Genomic DNA, 21,159 nt, shown 5'->3' with positions numbered 1-21,159 from the left:
CACAAAAGAGGGCTTCTGTGGGCTCATTGTGGTACATGCCTGAAATCACAGCACAAGGAAGGCAGAGGCAGGAAGATCAAGAGTTTGAGACCATCCTGGAATACATAAAATAGAGTCTATCTGCAAAATCCAGCCAACCAAACAACAAGGGCTCTGACTTTAGCCCCACCCCCAGGCCACAAGTGTGCACCCTTCCAACCGTGCCTTCTCTTCCAACTTCCCATATATGTGGCCTAATTTGCAGTCACTAGACACGGTTGTCAACTGAGAAACACTATGTACTAAAGTTCCTGATGGTTCCTAAAGACGCAGTCAAAAAAGAAGCTAGCTTGTTAAGAAATTGCATGTTGCTTAATATTCTTGAAATGATCATATTTGAATCTATCAGGCTAAAGAAGCAATATTAAAATTCATTGTAGTTAATTTTTCTTTTATTTTAAAAGTGTAGCACCTGGGAAATGCCCAATGAGTGTCAAATTGGCTATTCTATTTCTTTTGCACCCCACTGATCTGGACCGTGTATGTGATAATTTGTAATTGGCTCTCATAAGCTCACAAGGAGTGGTACTATCAGGAGGTGTGACTTTGTTGGAGTGGCTATGGCCTTGTTAGAGGAAGTATGTCACTGTGGGGGCAGGCTTTGAGGTTTCCTATGCTCAGGATACTGTCCAATATCTCAGTCAACTTCCTGTGGCCTGCATTTCAAGACGTAGCCAACACCACATCTGCCTGTATGCCGCCATGCTCCCAGCCATGATGATGATGATGGCCCAAATCTCTGAAACTGTAAGCCACCCCAATTAAATGTTTTCCTTTTTAAGAGTTGCTGTGGTCATGGTGTCTCTTCGCAGCAATAGAAACCTAAGACAGTGTACATATGTATTTTATTTATTTATTTTTTCTTATTTCTTTATTTGGGACAGGGTCTCATGTAGTCCAGACTGGCCTCTCTCTTACAGTATAGTTGAGGAGAATCTTGAACTTCTGATCCTGCTACCACCTCCTGAGTTGTGGGACTACAAGTCATGTACTGACATAACATATCCAGATCAGACCCCCCCTCCCCCCCCAAGGCTTTGTGCTAGAAAAGGACTCGACCAACTGAGCCACATAGCCTGTCCTAGACCCTGTTATTATTCATTAGTTTGTAGTTCTGTAAAATCCAGCTTAGAAGAATGAAAAGTTGACAGCAAAGAAGGAAGAAAGGAAGAGGAGGGAAGGAGAAAAGAGGGAAGTTTCTGTCCCATGAGGTGCATGGAAAGAAGATGAGCTGGTACCCATCTTACAGATGAATGACTGTGGACCAGTCACCTTGACCTCTCTAGGCTATAATGTGAGATAGGGTAAAAGCTACTTGACAGGATTATCTCAAGTTTTAGGAAGTCCTGGAGAGCTTCCATTTCAGCGGCGACAGAAATGGCTTTCGCAGCCAGCAGCGGCCCTCTTGCCTTTGTAGCAGCACGAGGTGGGCAGCTCCGCACGTGTGGGCCCTTGAGGCTGCTCACCGGTGTCAGGGGTTTCTTAAAGTATCCCTCCGGCCCTCTTGGTGCCCATGGAGGTGAGGGCAGGGCACCTCTCGGTGTCATCTTCTCTCCCATGTCTCTCTGCCAGGTTGCAGCTTCTTCATCTGTACTCAGTGTGCTTGCTGGTTGGACTCTTCTCTTTCGTCCCCTGGGGACCTGTCTGGGAAGTTCCACAGTTCCACTGGGAGAACTGTCGGCAAGTCTGGTGGACGAATCTGCTGCTGCTGAATAACTTCGTGTCCGTTCAGAATGCCGTGAGTTACCAAGAGCCCATTTGCAAGGGCGTATGGGTAGAAACAGGGTGTCTCAGTCACATGGTTTGGCCAGTTTCCCAAGGGCCAACCTAAGCCCTATCTCCATAAGTTTGGGGGGGGGCACAGCACCAACTGATGTAGGGGTCCTTGTTATTAAGCAAGAAAGGGCTGCAGTGGTGCTGATGAGGGCAGCCTCTCTGGGTCTCAGGGCAGCTCCCCTCCCCACCAATGCTCTTGAGTTGGTTGCCAGGCCAGAAACGACAGTTTCTTTGCCTTCACACAGAGAGCCCATGCTGGGGTGAAGCATCACAGCCATGCCCCAACCCCCCTCGATCTTGGTGAACTCTAAATTTCAAACCAGTCTGGATGGAGCTGGTTCACAGCTACAAGAGCTATGCCTTCATAACCCAAATCTTCACCATTGTTCCAATGTGCTTCCTAGTCCTGTGATAAAACACCATGACCAAAAACAACCTGGGAAGGAACGGGTTTATTTGGCTTATAAGAGTCAGGGCACAATCTCAAGGCAGGAGCCAGAGCAGAGATGATGGAGGCTGGCTTGCTCACCATTACCTGCTCAGTCTGCTTTCTTATATAACCCAGGACCACCTGGCTTAGGATGGCACCACCCACAGTGGGCTGGGCCCTCTCATATCAATCACCAATCAAGAAAATGTTCTCCAGGCTAGAGAGATGGCTCAGAGGTTCAGAGCACGGACTGCTCTTCCAGAGGTCCTGAGTTCAGTTCCCAATAATCACATGGTGGCTCACAACCATCTAGAATGAGATCTGGTGCCCTCTTCTGGCATGCAGGCACACATATAGGCAGAACCCTATATACATGAGAGAGAGAGAGAGAGAGAGAGAGAGAGAGAGAGAGAGAGAGAGCATTGGCTGCTCTTCCAGAGGTACTGAATTCAATTCCCAGAAACCACATGGTGGCTCACAGCCATCTATAATGGCATTTGGATACCATCTTTTAGCATGTAGGCGTGCAATATATATATAAAATAAATCTTTAAAAGGAGAAAATGTTCCCACAGACTTGCCTATAGGTCATTATAATGTGGGCATTTTCTCAGTTTAAGTTCCTTCTTTCCTAAGATGCTGGCTTGTGTCAAGTCGACAAAACAACATTAATACAGTCTAACAGGACAGTAATGGACTTGGCATGAAGGAAATGGAGGTAGCTATGACTCAGCCATGTCCTTAAGTCCTCCCATGATAGACTGGCTGGCAGGTCCCTAGTTCTCGCCCATAACAACTCATTCATGAGATGGCCAAGTCCAGCAGCTTGGACAGGGTGTCATCCGTGCTGACCTCTGGCAGATGAGGGCAAGTCTGTGATAGGGTCCCAGGAGAGAGGTGGGGCCATCTTCCTGGATGCAGACTGGCTTGGGCTACTATAGAAATCAGGGCAAGGACAGTAGTTGCCTCTTTGAGTGGAAGCTACCGTAGATTTTTGGAAGCACAGGTGCCAAGCACCTCAAGCCTGACCATTCGTACTTCCTCCATGGCAAAGGTGTGTTTTTACCTGTAGACAAAGCTTCCCTCTATGTTGAGGAAGTTTGGGCTCCTTTGGGCCCTGGGACCCAAAGTGACAGGAAAATTTGTCTCTAGGAATTTCTTTACATGAGATAAAACATGACAATGACTGACTTAATTTACCACAGGTGTGGAGAGTTGGTGGGTCCCTGTGGCTTTGGCCAGACATCCACGTTGGTTCTAGTGGGAACTGTTGAGTGTAAGCAAAAAAAATTGTTTTTAAAAGAACACAATTTCTCCACCTAGAGCTGGGAGTGGGAACCAGGCAAGAGAAAGAACCTCGCTGGCTTTTTGGAATTCCAGTCACACCATAAGGACAGCCACCTCCTACATTCCTGAATCATGACCCCAGTCAGTTCCCATGACTGTCCTAGGAGACAAGCTATATTGGTCTTTAGAAACAAGAGAGAAATGTGTCTGAATCTCGAAACTGTGATGAGGCTTCGTCCAAAGACCCCTGTGAGGAACAATGGAGGCTACCTAATTCCTCTTCCCATAGCAACTGCCCCGCCCACCTGCTCAACAGGCCAAACAGTAGACACTCAACGTCCTTGCTACCTGGAAGGGAGGAGTCACGTTTACCTCTCCTTTTTCTCCCCTCCAGTGCAATGGCTGGACTTGGTACCTGGCCAACGACTTCCAGTTCCATCTCATCACTCCGCTGCTCTTCTTTGTCCATGGAAAGTGGGTCTGAGATGTCCCGTCTGCACCCCCTACGCCCCGCATGGGTCCTTGGGCTTGGAACTCTCAGAGATGGCGCCCCCCATCCCCCGCGTGGGTCCTTGGGCTTGGAACTCTCAGAGATGGCGCCCCCAATCCCCCACATGGGTCCTTGGGATTGGAACTCTCAGAGATGGCGCCCCCCTCCCTTGCATGGGTCCTTGGGCCTGGAACTCTCAGAGAGGTTCCAGTTTTGTAGAAAGCAGTCTTTCCAAGTTTAGAAAATTAACTTTTCCAGAAATGGAGGCACCGTCCCCTCTCCTGCCCTCCTTCCGCGTCCTCTTTCAGCCACGCATAAATCAGTGTGTTTCCCCCAGATTTATCACCAGTGTGTGTGAAACCCGGTGCTCAGCGTTTTCCATCCCAGCTGTTCACATAAACATACCCACATATTGACACAGCCCGCATACCTGTCAGTCTCAGGATTTATATTCCGTTTTTATGGTCGGGTATATAGACGGTGCCCGATTTTTCACTATTATAAATGACAGCCCTGGAACACTCGACTTTTGCTTGTAGCTATTTCCGTGGGGACGTATTTCTACGTGGAGTTACCGGGTTAAAGGGTGGCAGCGATTCCCAAGTGTTTGTTACATACTGGGAAATTACTCCCTGGGAAGAGGGAAGTAATTTACAGTGCCCTGAGCAATGTATCAATGTACCTGCTGCCCCTCAGCCGTATCTATCACCTTAATCGTGTTAGTTTTAGGAACACTTTACAGTCTCAGTAACTCACAGGGAGATTTACAGCATGCCATTTAAAAAGCAAATTTATGATTCTTTCTTGTTAAAATATGTGTTCAATTTAGGAAACATTAGGATTAAGAGAAAGGAAAATACTCACCCCAGTCCATCACTCCTGGCAAACTAGGTTCCCTCTTTAGTCTCTGGTGCTGTCTTTTCTGACTTTTGTCCTGCCCAGTTTTTAAAAGACAAAAGCATGCTGCTCTAACAGCTTAAAACAGTTTTACTATATTATTTTACTGATTGTAAATATTACTGTAATGTCTGCCTAACAACATTCCGTTTCCTGCATGAACTATAATTTATTTGTACCCTCTCCCATTGTTTTATACTTGGATTGTTTCCAGTTTTATGCTTTCATAAATAACTTCCCATGAATATTTTCACGACAACCATTTGTCTCCAACTCTAGTGTTCCTTCGGAATGCTTATCCTAAGGAGAATCAGTGGGTCAAAGGGCATGCGTGTCTAGCAGCTCTTGAATCACAACGGGAAACTACTTTTAAAAAATGGAGATACGTGTGGTCCACATGGTCCGCATTTCTGTGCCACGGCAGATCCTGGCAGTGCCCATCTGCCCGTTCTGTTCTAAGGAACCAGACAGAACCTCACTTAGAGCCGGCGTCCTCAGGCTTTTCCCTTGCTGCAGAACCCTGCAGTATGTCAGCTGGGGCTCCTTCATGTACAGAGCCAGAGTGTGCAGGAATTAATGTAGGTAGCCACCTGTGGAGCAGAAGACATTGGCGATAGGCTATTTTCCCTCATCCCCCCAGACAGTTCTGAGGCTTATTCATAAGCTATAGAATATTCTGGAAGAACCGAGTGCTGACCTTCTCAACAGCTTACCTTCTATTGGTTCTCTCCCTGTCTTCTTGCCCCCCCACCCGCCCCCACACTCCCACACTAGCCTCCCACATCCAGACATTTGTCTCAGGCTTATGCTGGCATGGAAAGCTGGGTTCTTGTCCCTGCTCTCTCCTCTCCCTCCCTCCCCTTCCCTGGAGTGGGTGGCTGTGTCATGTCTGTGTCCCATCCTGCCTTGAACAGCTCACTTCTCTCCTAAGTCAACCACCATGAATGTCCGTATAGTGTTCTGTAGATGATAAGCAATGTTCCCAAGAACAGTCTCCTTTGGAGCCACAGTATAAGCTTCTGGGCAGGGTAGGCAAGGGTGCCATTACTATCCTTGTCTAGAAGAGAAACCCAAGTGCAAGTTCTATCTGCAGTCTCAGTGCTGGTTAGTGGTCAAGATCAGGCAGTCCAGCCGTCCAGCTTTCCCTGCTCCGTTGAAGCCCCACCCACGCCCTCCCCTGTCCCCCTTAACCCCCTTTTCCTTTGAAAGCATGGCCCCAGGTTTCCTGGGATCACAGCACCTCATTCACGCTGTGGTGAAGGCCACTGAAAAACGTTTTCCTCTGCCCTCGTCTACAGAAATAAACGTGTCCTCGTCCTCCTCGGGGCCCTGCTGTTCCTGACATCTTTCTCGGTCACTGCTCTGCTCACGTTGGCTTATAAACTTCCAGTGGCATCTCCGTCAGAAGCCAGGTAACACGGTTCCAGCCTGGTCAATCCTCTCTGTCCCTTGCTTGACCTCACCAGGGCCAGGCTATCCCAGGGAGGCCTGCAGAATCATCAGGATGTTTGTCCCATGCCCATCAACTTAGGAAAAAATGGGCTCTACACCTTTGATCTGGATGGAAGTTCCAAATTTCCCAACTTAAAACTCGCAGGCAGCGTGGGTCTTCTAGTATGTGTTTGGCTCAAGGGAATGCTTCTTAGATGACAGGAGCACCCCCATGTGGCTGAATTGGGTTACTTCTTTAGTGTAGCAGATGTCTTGCTGGATGGAGAAACTGAACCAATAATGAAGTTGGAGTTACCTCTTCAAGGCCATATAGCAGCTAGGGTGGCACAGGTGTTATTTGAACTTAGGATCTAACTCTAAAAGCTCCTTTGCCTCAACAATAAACTACTTATGATCCTGCCGTGTATTAACCAGGAGCAAGAACTCTTCTCAATCCAGCAGTCGGAGCCACACAAGTGAAAATCAAGTGGCCTAGGCGGCAGTTCAGATTCTTCCCAAAGCCACCTACCTGGCTGCAACCTTTACTTGCTGGCTTCAGACCAGCCACCCTGGTCTCTCCCAAGTTTGTGCTTCTGCTGTTCTCCCAGTCTAGAACGATCTTCCATTAGCATCTGAGATCTGTCAGGGTTGCCCCCAACACTTCTTTCAGATGTCCATGCAAATGTCACATTTTCCAAAGCAACCCTTCCTGACTTCCCAATAAAATCAGACTAGAGGAGCTGGGAGGATAGCTCAGTCAGTGCTTCCAGGAAAGCAACAGGGACCTGAGTGCACTCTGAACCCCCTTCTCTCTTACACACACACACACACACACACACACACACACACACACACACACACACACCAGAGTGTCATAGTGTATGCTTATAATCCCAATGCTGTGGGGGTGGAGACAGGTAGATCAGGGGATTGCTGGCCAGCCAGCCTAAACTACTTGGTGATTTCTGCGGCCAATAAGAGACTATCTCCTAAACAACCAACCATCACCACCAACACCAACAAAAAGCCCCAACCACTGCCACCAAAGAACATGGCATGGTTCAGAGAGAGAGAAGGTGCTATAAGCCCGAGGGTGCAGATTCAATCCTGGGACCCACATGGTGGAAGGAGAGAACTGATCCCCGTTTGCTGTCGACTGACCCCCCTGTGGCACACGTACATGAGCACACACCGACAAACAAACTTAAACTAAAAGGTGGACCTGCTGCTGGGTTCAGAGACATAATTTGGGAATCACAACATTGAATAGTGTGGTTTTCTTCTTTCTTTCTCTTCCTGTTTTTTTGTTTTGTTTTGTTTTGTTTTTTTTCTTTTTTTGAGACTGGGTCTCCCTATGCAGCACTTGCTGTCTTGGAACTGGCTATGTAGACCAGGCTGGTTCAGAACTCACAAAGATCTGCCTGTCTCTCCTTCCCAAGTGTTCACCACCATGCCCCAGCCCTCAAATGTCTCCGGCTCTTTTGGAACGCCCCTTCTCTCACAGATCCTCTGGGTGCTATGTTCATTCCTAGAGGCAGTGGATCAGCCACCACAAAGGAGCATTTAAAACAAATGAAGTCATCAGATGCCTTTGAGAACTGGGCTCGGAGCCCAAGGGAATTTAGAATGTAAACAAAGCAGCTGTGACCCAAGGCCCTAGAGTTTAGGGTCTAGATGGTCGCTGTGTGTAGCTCATTATTGGGAGATCTGGCACTAGCTGTGTGGATCACCCTAGAGGACATCCTCTTTTCCTCGTCCAGCTCCAAACTGAGCCTCGGCCTCGCTTCCTCCTTTGTTTCCAGCGAGAGGGAGGCTGTGCTGTATTTCTCAGAGTATTACACCAAGCCCTACTGCCGGTGCGGCCCGTTCCTCGTGGGCCTCTTCTTGGGCATGTTCATGCATTCAGACTACGCGACAAACATTCTCAAAACCACGGTACGTTGTTCCCTTGCCTCCCTGTCAGGGCATCAGCCTGGCTGGGACTGATGTGGCCTCTCTGACCTGGCGCTTCCAAGTCAAGTGCAGGCAGAACCAGGCTGCTGGATTCGTTCCTGGGCTGCAGTATGTTGTGCAGCCATACCAAAGCATGAGGAGTCGGCCAGAGTCCGGCCCTCTTTCCTGAACTAAAGGACCAAGAACCCGATTGCACTGTTGGGCTACACCTCTTGGCCCCCAAGGGTTCTGCTTGACCTTCATTGGCCTTGGCTTTGTGTAGACAGTTCAGAGAAGAGATCCTGGTCCTGGGGAAATCTTATATAACTCACAGTAACACCAGGAAATAGGATTTTCTGGATGTGTTGACTCATATCTTTAACCCCAGCACTCAGGAGGCAGAGGCAGGCAGATCTCTGTGAGTTCAAGGCCAGCCTGGTCTACAGAGTGAGTGTCAGGACAGGCTCCAAAGCTACACAGAGAAACCCTCTTTTGAGAAACCAGCCCTCTTCCAATCCTGCAAATCCCCCCAAACCAAAAACCAAATAAGACAAATAAACAAACAAAACCCCCAAACCAAACCAAAAAAATCCTAAAAAAACAAAAAGCAAAAAATCACCCCAACAAGAAGCAAGCAAACAAAAAGATCCATCAGGACAAGTGGCTGTATCGAAGAGGGTATCTCTGCCATGTTAACGTTTGGGTGTTCTGTACATGTACCGTCTGACTGTAGAATATAACACAGAGCCATCAGAGAAACTCTTGAAAACAGCCAGCAACTTGAGGCTACAGGGAGAGCAGGGTATTAGCAAAGGGGAGAAGGTAAGGCAAAGAGGAAGCATCGGGGAACCATGTTAAGGGCAGTGTCAAGTTGGGAGCTGGCCTTGAACTCACAGTTCTACTGCTTTGGTCTCCCGAGCAACAGGATTATAGGGACGTGCCACCCCACCCAGCTCATCTCATCCTGCATAGTCACACACACCCTCCCCCAGCACTGTTCCTAACCACTGCCTCCCGCTAAGCTGATCTTTAATTTTAGTGAAATCTGGAGTCACTGAGGTTTGCACACAGAGATCAGAAGCAACAGAAATGGCACTGAAGAAGTGAGCGTAAGCAAAAGGACGCAGCGATTCATGAGCTGTGGCCTGCCTCTCGTTCCCCTCAGGTGCAGGCCATGCTGGGCTGGGCTTTCTCTCTGCTGACCCTGTTTGCGGTTGTGGCCCTGGCATACATAGTGGATGATGCTTCACCAGCCTCCTCCATGGCTGCTGCCATCTACCAGGCCCTGCACCGGACCCTATGGGCAGCGGCTGTGGGCTGGGTCATCTTTGCCTGTCAGGAAGGCTATGGAGGTAGGAGGGGGCCACTGGCTCTGCTCTTGGGCTCACACCCTGTCCCAGAGGGTGACAAAGTTGAAAGATGAGGTGCGCATGCAGAGGTAGGGAGGAATAGTTGATCCCAACTCAAAGAACGCCTTGTCTCTATCCTTGGGGTAAACAACTCTCGTACGTTATTTTCAGTTTTTGTGTTGGTTCTCTTCTATGGAGTTAAGAGACTAGACAAGAACTCTGAAAGATAGTGAGAGAATGATGTGGTGTGGGAACAGATCTGTTGTGAACAGGCTCTGGTCACACCCATCTTAGGCCTCAGTTTCCATTTGAGAGGAGGAGGCTAAGAGGCACTAAGACCCCTTCCATAAGCGGAGAGAATATTTTTGTGCCGTTGGCTTTTGATGTCAGGGGGCAAGCAGATGAAGGGCATATATAGAAAGAAAGGAATTTTCTCCTGATGAGAGAGAGAGAGAGAGAGAGAGAGAGAGAGAGAGACAGAGAGAGAGAGAGAGACTCCTGACATTTTCTTCCCTTTCTCTGTTTGACCTGAGGTAGGGATGAGGTAAAGAGGTACCTCCAAACATCACTCAGGCACCATCCAGAAAAATCTCCATTTCCAAACTTCTTTGAATCCTTAAAGATGGAACAGAGCCCGGGGGGTGGGGTGGGCAGGACAGCTGTGTACTCTTAGGGACATCACTGGATGAGTTTAGAATTAGGCTGTAGATGAAAACTCCTCAGCCTCAGCCAACGTGGTGGGAACTCGTGGCTTAAAGAGAAAACAGGTGGTTTCAACTTGCTGATTGAACACACGTCTTCCTCATGGAAACAGTTACAAAGGGACCCCGGGCCTTACCAGTGGTTCTGGGATAGACTGTTTCCAGGGCTAGTCACTTAATTGCATAAATGTGTCTGTACGTTTGTTTTGTGTCTGACAACCGTTCTATATATTTGAGATCCAGCAAAAGATGAGAAAGAATTCTTCCCTTGCAAGGTATTGCAATAGAACAGTGGCAGAGAGGAGGCTAGGAGATACCAAGAGACAGATAGGGCCTGCAGGGACTGGAGAGATGACTCAGCAGTTAAGAGTGTTTGTGGCTGAAGTTCCTAGGTTTGGTTCTAGCATCCATGTTGGGCAGCTCATAACCACCTCTAGCTCTAGTTTGAGGGTATCCAATACCGTCTCCTGGCCTCAAAGAGACAAATACACACTTGTGTACACACACACACACACACACACACACCCCGCAGGTTTGTGACTGTCCCTCTTCCCACCAGGTCTGGTGAAACGTGTGCTTTCTTGTGGCATCTGGAGTCTCCCAGCTAGGATCAGTTATGCCTGTTACCTCGTCCATCCCATCGTGATCATTCTCTATAACGGACTGCAGGAGACCCTCATCCACTATTCTGACACCAATATGGTGAGCAAGTACTTGGTCCTTGGCCCTGTCCTAGCTCTACCTCTCGCTCTTCTTGAGCGGCAGAACACACAGCTGGCTTTGTTAGGAGCTGGCTTTGTGCTGCTCTTTCCTAGAGTTGCTCTGCTCTCTGATTCAGCTGCAGAAGGGAGGGGGAGGGCTTCAGTCCAGGGAAAACTGGAGGGGGAGGGCTTCAGTCTGGGAAAAACTGTTTGAATGTTTGGGACCGTTTATTACCTGTTCTGTTTCACAGCATTGGGGCAGTATACTCTCAGATCCAAACATTGGGGCGGGGGAGGGTAATGGAATAAGCTGTCCACTGTACCCTCTTTGTCCACAGTTCTATCTTTTCTCTGGACACTGTGTGCTGACCTTCCTCTGTGGGCTGGCCTTGACACTGTTCATCGAGCGGCCATGGCAGGAGCTGAAGTGGGGCCTGTGGGGACCAGAGCCTACTGGTCCATGAGCGTTTCAGCTGAAACACGAGAGAACCACAGCCCACCTGTCTGTGGCCCTTGGAAGGAATGTGAATCTGACTTTGTGAACATTTACTGTGTACAATATGTACAGATAACCTATGGTCACCATAAAAAACAATTCTATAATGATTTTTAAAATAATTGTACAACAATCTCTCTCTCTTGGCTTAGATTTGATTTTCTGTATCAGTAACCACGGTGTTAAAGTATTAAAATAAAGGCCAGGTGATGTGGGATGTCCTTCTGTATATGTGTTGCTTTTATTTGTTGATGAATAAAGCTGTTTTGGCCAATGATTTAGCAGAGTAAAGTCAGGCAGGAAATCCAAACAGAGTTATATAGAGAGAGTAGGCGGAGTCAAGCAGATGCCAGTCAGCCAACTGAGGGAACAAGACATTTAGAAAATGAGGCAACACCATGACCATGTGGCAATACACAGATTAATAGAAATGGGTCAATTTAAGATGTAAGAGCTAGCTAGAAATAATCCTGAGCCATTGACTGAACAGTGTTATAATTAATATAAGTTTCTGTGTGGTTATTTGGATCTGGGTGACCAGGAAACGAAAGTACAATTTCTGTTTACAAATGGCACCCAAACATTTGGCAGCAATTTCCACATAAATCCTGAGAAAGTTTTTAAAAAAGGATTCTAGACAGAAAAGAGCAGAATCAAGTGCTTTGTCTGCATGTTGTTATACTTGATAGATTTTTAACTTTACCTCAGGTCCTCAGGGTGGATGACCCACTAACATTCATGACTCAGCATAGGTTTTTAAGAGTCAACTTTCCTAAAACATGGTTCTTGACTTGAGTTGAATTGTATCATTCCCCTAATAGAGACCTATGGAGGTTCTAGTCCCCCATACCTCACAATGTTGCCTTTTTAGAGAGAGAGGTTTTCAGGGTAATTATGTTAAATGAAGTCTCCGAGACGTAAGGCTCCATTTAATGACTAGTGTCCTTATAAAAAGAAACATACATATTCTCTCTCTCTCTTTCTCTCTCTCTCTCTCTCTCTCTCTCTCTCTGTTATAGCAGCCCTAGGAAGCTATAGTGGTCCCCTTAATCTACAGAGGTTACATTTCAGGAGTCCCCCAGTAGATGGCTGAAGTCGCAGACTATTAACCCCTGTATGTTCTGTTTCTCTGTATTCATTTGTATCTATGATAAAGTATAATTTGTAAACTAGGTGAAGAAAGAAATAATAAGTAATAGTAAGTAACTCATAGTAGGATAATTATACTGCAATATACTAATTCTATAACCTTGTAAGCAATATATTGCAACAGATGTTTCCTGAATGTGGCTCCTCCTCTCTTGAAGAAAGTACTTTGTCTCTTCGGCTATCTGAAGCATCAGCATCATCACTCTTGGGCTTTGGGGTTGTTATTAATTACAGTCAGGGGTTACCTAAACACAAACTCTGTGGCACTGAGGTTCTGATCTGTTCCTAAGTGAAAACAGGGAGGCATTGACTGTCACACCAAGGAGTGATTCATCTTTGGGGAGAATATGGATAGAAACTTCATCACAGGAGTGATTGAAAGCAGGAAGTGCTTCTGAAAGTTTCTTCTTAGCATGTTCAGACAGTGGATAGCTGTGAATACTGAGTTCTTGGAACACAAAACACCAGGGACAGTGGACTGTAGGCATGTAAGTGCTGGGCGAAACGAACCAAGAATGAAGGGACCTTGTGAATGACTTCTCTCTCATCCTGTCGGTTTCTAGCAAGGAGAGATACAGGGGATGCTTGCAAGACCATGGGAGAATCTGGGTTCCAAAGTTCCTGACTTTGAGTCTCTTTCTAGGTGTGTAACAGGGTGTTAGCAGATATTTAACATTGTTGATAATGCAGCTGCCTTTGATTACTTAATAATGGAAATACGAGGTAGAATGATGGGAAAAGCAAGCCAGTAAGTAGCATTCCTCTATGGCCTCTGCATCAGTTCCTGTCTCCAGGTGCCTGTCTTAAATTCTGTCCTGACTTGCCCCTGGGATGGAGTGTGGTCTGAGAGGATTGTAAGTTGAAATAAATTGTCTCACCCCTCAAAAAACCAACCACCAACCAAACAAATGCTAAGAGTGATAAGGCCACAAGGCACTCAGGTCTGTATATGTTCTCTCTGTTGTGTAGCAGATGTGGAAGGAAAATCATTGCATGGTGGGAGGACTAAAATCATCAAATCCCCCGACTAGACATACAATGGCTGCTGGGCGGTGGTGGCGCACGCCTTTAATCCCAGCACCCAGGAGGCAGAGACAGAGGCAGGCGGATCTCTGTGAATTTGAGGCCAGCCTGGGCTACAGAGCTAGTTCCAGGACAGGCTCCAAAGTTACAGAGAAACCCTGTCTTGAACCTCCCTCCCCTCAAAAAGAGACATATGATGGCTATCGCTGGCCTTTTCCAGGCAGCATAGGAGCAAAGCACAGCTTCCTGGCGCCTGTGCTCTTCTATAGGCGGAATCTGGCCTGCACTGGCTTCATCTGGGCAGTTCATTCTCTCCTCGAATACAGTCACCAAATTGGCTTTTGGTCAACCCTGACCTTCAGCAAGTTCCTTGAGTGCCCCCTGGTGGCTTCGCAGGCATCTGAGCCCTCAAGCTTTTTCTTTTTAAAATTGTATTTAGTTTCCCTTTTCTGGGCAGGGAATAGTGGGGTTGGGGATTCGCTCTGCCAACTCCTCTCATGTCCTTCCACTGCCTATCACTTTATGACCTCATCTTTGTTGTTACTACTAACATACATAAACATACCACACCACACTAACACACACACACACACACACACACACACTCAGTCACACAACCTTTCAAGACTATCTAGTGCCGCTTGTATGTGTGTGTCTTTAGGGCTGACCCCTTAGGGTTGGATAGACTATCAGGGGTCTGTCCCCAGGAACTGATTCTTCCTTTCTCGGCAGTCCTTAATTGCCTGTAGCTTTCATCTAGGGATGGGGCTTTGCGAGATTTTCCCATTCACGATGGAAGGTCATCAGGTGGTCACAGTGGAGGGCTTGTTTAGGTGACCACATTGTTGAGATCTAACGGGCACAACTTTTCTCCCATATCTAGAAGGTGCTGTCTTGCTGTAGCGGTTCCGTGAGCCTTTTAACTTAATAAGGCTGCACAGGAGCGCGTGAGGACTGGTGCGGAGAGGCCTTGGGGGCTTGGGGGGGCTGGGGGTATGCCCAGATGGGGTGACTACCAATGTGGCTGGGCGCCCTTGGGAAATGACTGATCCGCCAACTTGTCCTGCCGCTCCATAGGCAAATTCTTCCAGTTGTGTGAGGCTTTAGACACAGGACCCGTGAGAATAGATTTCTAGTGACTAACACAGCCTCAGAAGACCTTTATAAAAATAAAAATACCCTCCCTGTTGTTGTAGTTCCATAAATATAAGGGAGGAATAAAGAAACTTAACTTCGGATTTTGTTTCTATTTGAAAATACAAAATCTATAGAATGTTTGAAATTGTTTGAATCCTGAAACAACTATGTTAAAGAATATGATATTTATGAGACAAAGATTTGGTGATCAGTAGGTATTTGATGATATTGAGGGCTTAGCATTTTCTGTAGTAATGGCACTGTGGCTATATTTATTTTAAAAGCCTTTATTTTTAGATACATATTGAGATACTAATGGATAAAATTATATAATAAAGTCTGATTTCTGCCTCCAAATACTGCTGGAAAGGATGGGAATAGAGGACAGGCCACTGTTGGGGACCCTGAATTTTCTCTGACCCTTTGCCTGCCAGAGTGAACAGCTTGTTTTCCAGTGCTTACAGCTGCTCTGGGCACAAGACCTTCATGAGTTCTGATGACAGGGGAGTGGTTTCTGGTGGGCTTGCAGCTGAAAAATCCCTAGACTTAGGGCATGGCCATTAGTCTAGAAGAGCCTTATATAAGCTGCACTGGAACACAATAAAGGGAGCATTCTTGTTTCAAGAATACCCCCTACCCCCCCCCCCCCCAGCGTGCGCGTGCTTGTGTGGGTGTTTCAGTCTCCAGCCCCTTGCCCAACTCGCAAATCGTCCCATGGTGTACAGGCGGGACGCCACAGCCCACCAGCAAGATGAGTTGTGTATCTGGTTTTTGAAGCTGGTCAGTGGGTTTATGGGGCTTCATTATACATTTTCTCCAATTTTAGACATGTTTGAAACTCACGCAGTAACGAAAAAAACAAATTTATAGGAATAGCACTTTCAAGGTGGAGAGTCGGTGTGTGGATGCTCCCATCAATTCTTCTAAGTGGGTTTCATCACCACCTACGCACCACCTGTGGAGAAAACAGGCGGAAGGTGGGCAATGCTTCTCAACCCCGATGGAGTCCCACAGCGTCTCCACAGCCACCTGTGAGCTGGGCTCAGTTGTTGCTCAGGCTCCAGGGTTCATTTAAGTGTAAATGATGTCAACCAGGTGCCGCCCACTGAAAAGTGTTCCCTTTCCTACCGCTCACTCTTGTTCAGCTAGGCACTAAAGCCGTCTATTAATGTCCTCTTGTGTGTTCTCGTCTGCTTTCTGTCGCTGTAACAAACGCCATGACCAAAAGCAATTTGAGAAGCAAATGGTCACGTGCAGAAGGGCGGGAGCTTAAGACTTGAGTGGAAGCAGGAACCAAGGAAGAAAGCTGCCCAGGGATGGTGGCCCCACACACATGGGCTGGGCGTTCCCACGTTAATTAGCAATCAAGAAAAGGCCCCACAGACGTGTCCGCCGCCAGCCTGATCCAGACAGCTCTTTAATCGAGTTTTTTTTTCTTTCCTAAGTGTATCAGATAGACGATAAAACTAACAAACAGAATGCATTTAGCAAAGTCACACTTTTTGCTTATTCTGATGCAGACTCATTGCCTTTGGAAGCAGTGAGGCTACAGGCGTGGCGACAGAAGCTGCGCAAGTGACCCTGCTTTCCCTCTATCTTAGTTACTTTATTTTTTTAGATTTATTTATCTATTATGTATACAGTATTCTTAGTATTCTGCATGTATGCCTGCAGGCCAGAAGAGGGCACCAGGTCTCATTACAGATGGTAGTGAGCCACCATGTGGTTGCTGGGAATTGAACTCAGGACCTCTGGAAGAGCAAGCCGCGCTCTTAACCACTGAGCCATCTCTCCATCCCCTTAGTTACTTTTCTATTGCTGTGATAAGACACCAAGACCAAGGCAACGTACAAAAGAGGTTGTTTAATTGGGCTGGTGGCTTCAGAGAGTTTGAGTCCCTGATGGTGGAACGAAGGAGCAGAAGATCCATGGGACCCCTGAGGCCAACAACTTGGTAGATGTAACCCATTCCCAGTACTGGGAATGTCATTTGGTGATGTCCAGTTGGAGCTCTGTGCCCCCCATTATTTGGATATTTCATTTAGGTTGTATTCATATATGTATATATTTTAGGAAGCTTCTACTGTATTAGGTTTCCATACTATCCCTCCAATGGGCCTTAATTTTAGATGTCTCTTCTATGTTCCCTCCCTGGACCTCCTCCTCTCTCTTCCTCCATACTTGATCCTCCCAGGGGTTCCAGCCTGCCCACAACTATCTATCCAATTTTCTTTTCTTATGGAGATAAAGCTTTATCTCCTAGTTACTTCTTCTTTCCCTTAACCCTTGTGATTATACTGATTGTAGCTTGGTTATCATGGACTTAACAGCTAATATCCACATATAAGCGAGTACATACCATATTTGTGTTTTTGGGTCTGGGTTACCTCACTCAGGATGATTTTTTTCTAGTTCCATTTTTTTTACCGTAGATTTCATTTTTAACAGCTGAGTAATATTCCATTGTGTAAATGTACCACATTTCCTTTATACAGTCATCTGTGCAGCAATTAACATGATTGAGCAAGTGTACTTTGGCTATTATGACTAAGAAGGAGATCATCTCCCATCTTCCTGAGGAACCACCACACTGGTTTCCAGAGTAGCTGCGCAAGTTTGCAGTCCCAGCAGAAGTGGGACTGTAATGAGTGTTCCTCCTACTCCACATCCTCTCCAGTAAGGGTTGCAAATGTTTTACTGATCTTGTCCATTCTGACGGGTGTAAGATTTGCTTTTTTTCTGATGAATAAGGACATTTCTTTAAGTGTTTCTCTGCCATTTGTCTTTCCTCTTTTGGAAATCCTCAGTTTAGATTTGGATTCCATTTTTAATTGCGTTATTTGTTTTCTTGATATCTAGTTTTTTCTTTATCTATTTTGGATATTATCCCTCTATTAGATGTGTAGTTGGTAACATCTTTTCTCATTCTGTAGACTGCTGCTCTGTCTAAATGATGATGTCCTTTGCCATGCGGAAGCTTTTCAGTTTCATGAGGTCTCATTTATTAATTGTTGATCTTAGTGCCCGTGCTAACAGTGTTCTGTTCAGGAAATTGTCTCCCGTACCAATAAATTAAAGGCTATCCCCCATTTTCTCTTCTGTCACATCCAGTGTGTCTGGTTTTATGTCGAGATTTTTGATCCAGTTGAAGCTGAGTTTTGTAGAGAGTGATAGTATGGATCTATCTGGATTCTTCTACAGGTAGCCATTCAGTTTGACCAGAACCATTTATTGAAGATGCTGTCTTCTTTCCAGCATGTGCTTCTGATTTCTTTATCAAAAACCAGGTGTCCATAGGTAGGTGTGTGAATTTCTGTCTTGGTCTTCATTTCAATTCTATAGATCAGTGTGTCTGTTTTTGTGCCAATACCATGCTGTGTTTATTACTATAGCTCTGTAGTACAACTTGAAATTGGGGATAGTGAGACCTCCAACAGTTCCTTTATCATTCAGGTTTGTTTTAGCTATCCTGGGTTTTTTGATTTCTGCTTGAAGCTGAAATTTGTCCTTTCATGATCTTGAAGAATGTGTTGAACTACTAATGGGGATCACACTGAATCTGTTAGATTTTTTTATATGACGGCCATTTTCACTATACTAATTCACGAGCAAGGGAGATCTTTCCATGTTCTGATGTCTTCTCCAGTGTCTTAAGGTTGGTATCACACAAGTTTTTCACTTGCTTGGTTAGAGTTACCCCAAGATACTTTAGTTTTTGAGATTATTTGTTGGTGGCCATGTTGGAGGAGCTGCAGTCGGCAATGAAGCTTATGGAACACGACCCACCGGCTAGCAAAGCTGTGATGATTACATCCTGGAGAGGCAAACCCCCAGGGTGGGAACTGTCTCCAGAATGCCCCTGGCTTCTGTGCTTTCTCCTGCTTGCTGCTATCATGTTCCTGCTGTATTTGGCGTGGTGTGATTGCTACATGGAAGGATCTCACTGCATCCCAATGCATAGTGTGATTCTTTCATGAGAAAATCTCACTCACTCCTCACTGGGCAATTACTTGCAAATCATAATGAAGATGATTTTTATAAGAGCAATGATTTAATCGAACATTTTGAGTCAATCTAAACGATACAGGTGGCTAAGACAGTTAGTGAAGATGATTAGGGAAATGGTTTGGGTTGCTCAGATAAGAGATACAAAAGCTCCAATAAGAGATACAGAAAACGGGCAAAAATAAACTAGAAGTCACTTTCCCCTTTGTTAGATGTGAGAATTGCAGAGGATGGAAAAAAAGAACAAGGAAGTTTCATGCATTATAGACCTGTGAATTCTGCCTGTGGAAAGACAGGCTGATGAGCAAAGAAAGCAATTGTGCCCCCACACTCAAGGGTAGTGCCAAGTTCCTCGGTCATGTATCCTACAGAAGTAATCACAAATTCTGGTATGCACCTTGATAAAACAAAGTTGTGAAGGGAAATTAAATGGCCCTATTGTGTGTTTTAAAACAGAATAGCTGATTAGCTCGACCACCTGAGTGAAATTTCTGGAGAGGAGAGATAGGACAGGATCTGCTGTACTAAAGCTGCAAACAGCCGTCTGCTGGGACAAAGGAAGTGGCTGAAATACCCTTGGTTTGCTTAAAACTCTGTTCATCAATTATAAAAGAATTATTTCTTTGGGGTGAAGATGCTACAGTGGGAAAATTAATATAAAGAAAATGTTTAACTACTTGTGGGTGTTCAAGAAAAATGTGTAACCTGTGGTCAAATGTGATTTCTCCTGTGTAAAGATTTTAATTTGTTTTTGGAAAATATATAACTTGTGGTTGCGAGGTAATCTTCTCTTGCATAGAAACTTTTGTCTTAGGTGGTATAAAAGGGATAAGAGAAAAAGAGACAAAAGAAGAAGAAGAAAGAGAGAAATGAAATGAGGATTTAAGCTTTGCCCCCTCAGAGAAAGTCCCTTGTGTGTGCTTGTGTAGTTCCTGCCAACTCCCCATTTCCTCTCCATGTTCTCTAACCTGCTGGAGCTGGTGTCTTCACAGTTATTGTGTGAGGTATTGTTTCCTCCAATATCTTTCTAAGCCTGTTTGTCATTTGTATAAGAAAGGCTACTGACTTTTGTGTGCTAATTTGGTAACTTGCTACTTTGCTGAAAGTGTGCATCAGCTGTAAAAGCTTCCTGATGGAGTTTTTCGGATCATTTATATATACAAGCTTATCATCTGTAAATAAAAGTATTTTGACTTCATCCCTTCCTGTTTGTGTCCCCTTGGTCTCCTTCAGATGTCTCATTGCTCTAGCCTAGACTTCAAGTACTGTATTGAATAAGTATGGAGAGGGTGGACAACCTTTCTTGTTCCTGATTTTGTGGGATTGCTTTGAGTTTCTCTCCATTTATGTTGATGTTGACAAGGGGCTTGCTGTAAACTGCCTTTGTTATGTTGAGCTATGTCCCTCGTATTCACGCTTCCTCTAGAACATTTATCATGAAGGGGTGTTGGATTTTGCCAAAGGTCTTTTCTGCATCTAGTGAGATGATAACATGGTTTTTGTTTTTCAGTCTTTTTACATGATGACTTATTGATTTACATTTATTGATTTATGTATGTTGTATTACATTTATTGACTTATATATGTTAACCAACCCTGCTTATCTGGAATGAAGCCTACTTGATCATGGTGGATGATCTTTTTTTGATGTGCTCTTGGATTCAGTTTGCATGTTTCCTATTGCATATTTTTGCATCTACATTCATGCGGGAAATTGGTCTGTAATTGTCTTTCTTTGTTGGGTCTGTATGTGGCTTGGGTATCAAGGAAACTGTGACCTCATTAAATGAATTGGGCATTTCTATTTCTATTTTGTGAAATAATTTGAGAAGTTTCGGCATTAACTCTTCTTTGAAAGTCTGGTAGACTTCTGGGGTGTTACTTTCTATCCCTGGGTGTTTTTTGGTTGGTAAACTTTTAATTACTTGCTTCTATTTCACTAGGAGTTATAGTTCTATTTAAATTACTTATCTGATCTTGATATAATTTTAGAAGGTGGTATATATTGAGAAAATTATTCATTTCTTATAGATTTTCCAGTTTGGGGGAGTACAGGGATTCCCTGGCTTACGTGTTCCCAGGAAATTCCTGCTGGAGTTGGGGGCTGGGATAATGGGGTGGGTGGCAGAAGGAAGGTTGGAGGAGAAGGTCTACATCGCAAAACTAGTTCTTTCTCAATCATTTGTGCTGCGCATGCTTTTTCCTAGTCTGTGGCAATTTAGTATATGATGTTTTCCACAGGTAAGTTTTATATCTTAGACATTGTGGTTCATGTCTGAAGTCCTGTTTTGGAGACTGAAGCAGAAAGCTAGTTTC

The 21,159-nt window shown here is 45.5% G+C and overlaps 1 protein-coding gene across 1 annotated transcript in view; it reads left to right on the top strand.

Annotated features, from left to right (window-relative positions):
* Positions 1-11,696, top strand: part of LOC121438844 (O-acyltransferase like protein-like) — a 45,446-nt gene extending 33,750 nt beyond the window's left edge. Inside the window, exons 9-15 of the mRNA XM_041639323.1 lie at positions 1,612-1,777; positions 3,927-4,006; positions 6,218-6,331; positions 8,153-8,285; positions 9,448-9,634; positions 10,892-11,034; positions 11,372-11,696. Coding sequence (XP_041495257.1) covers positions 1,612-1,777; positions 3,927-4,006; positions 6,218-6,331; positions 8,153-8,285; positions 9,448-9,634; positions 10,892-11,034; positions 11,372-11,497 — 949 coding nt within the window. The 3' untranslated portion in view covers positions 11,498-11,696. The remainder of the gene's footprint in view (positions 1-1,611; positions 1,778-3,926; positions 4,007-6,217; positions 6,332-8,152; positions 8,286-9,447; positions 9,635-10,891; positions 11,035-11,371) is intronic.
* The last annotated feature ends 9,463 nt before the right edge of the window (positions 11,697-21,159 follow it).

The sequence above is a fragment of the Microtus oregoni genome, unplaced genomic scaffold (assembly GCF_018167655.1).
Source record: "Microtus oregoni isolate MIOR12 unplaced genomic scaffold, Mior012 000057F_ref0000458, whole genome shotgun sequence".
Classification (NCBI taxonomy): Eukaryota; Metazoa; Chordata; class Mammalia; order Rodentia; family Cricetidae; genus Microtus; species Microtus oregoni.
Note: the sequence above shows the minus strand (reverse complement) of the source record. Positions and strands in the feature narration are given on the sequence as shown.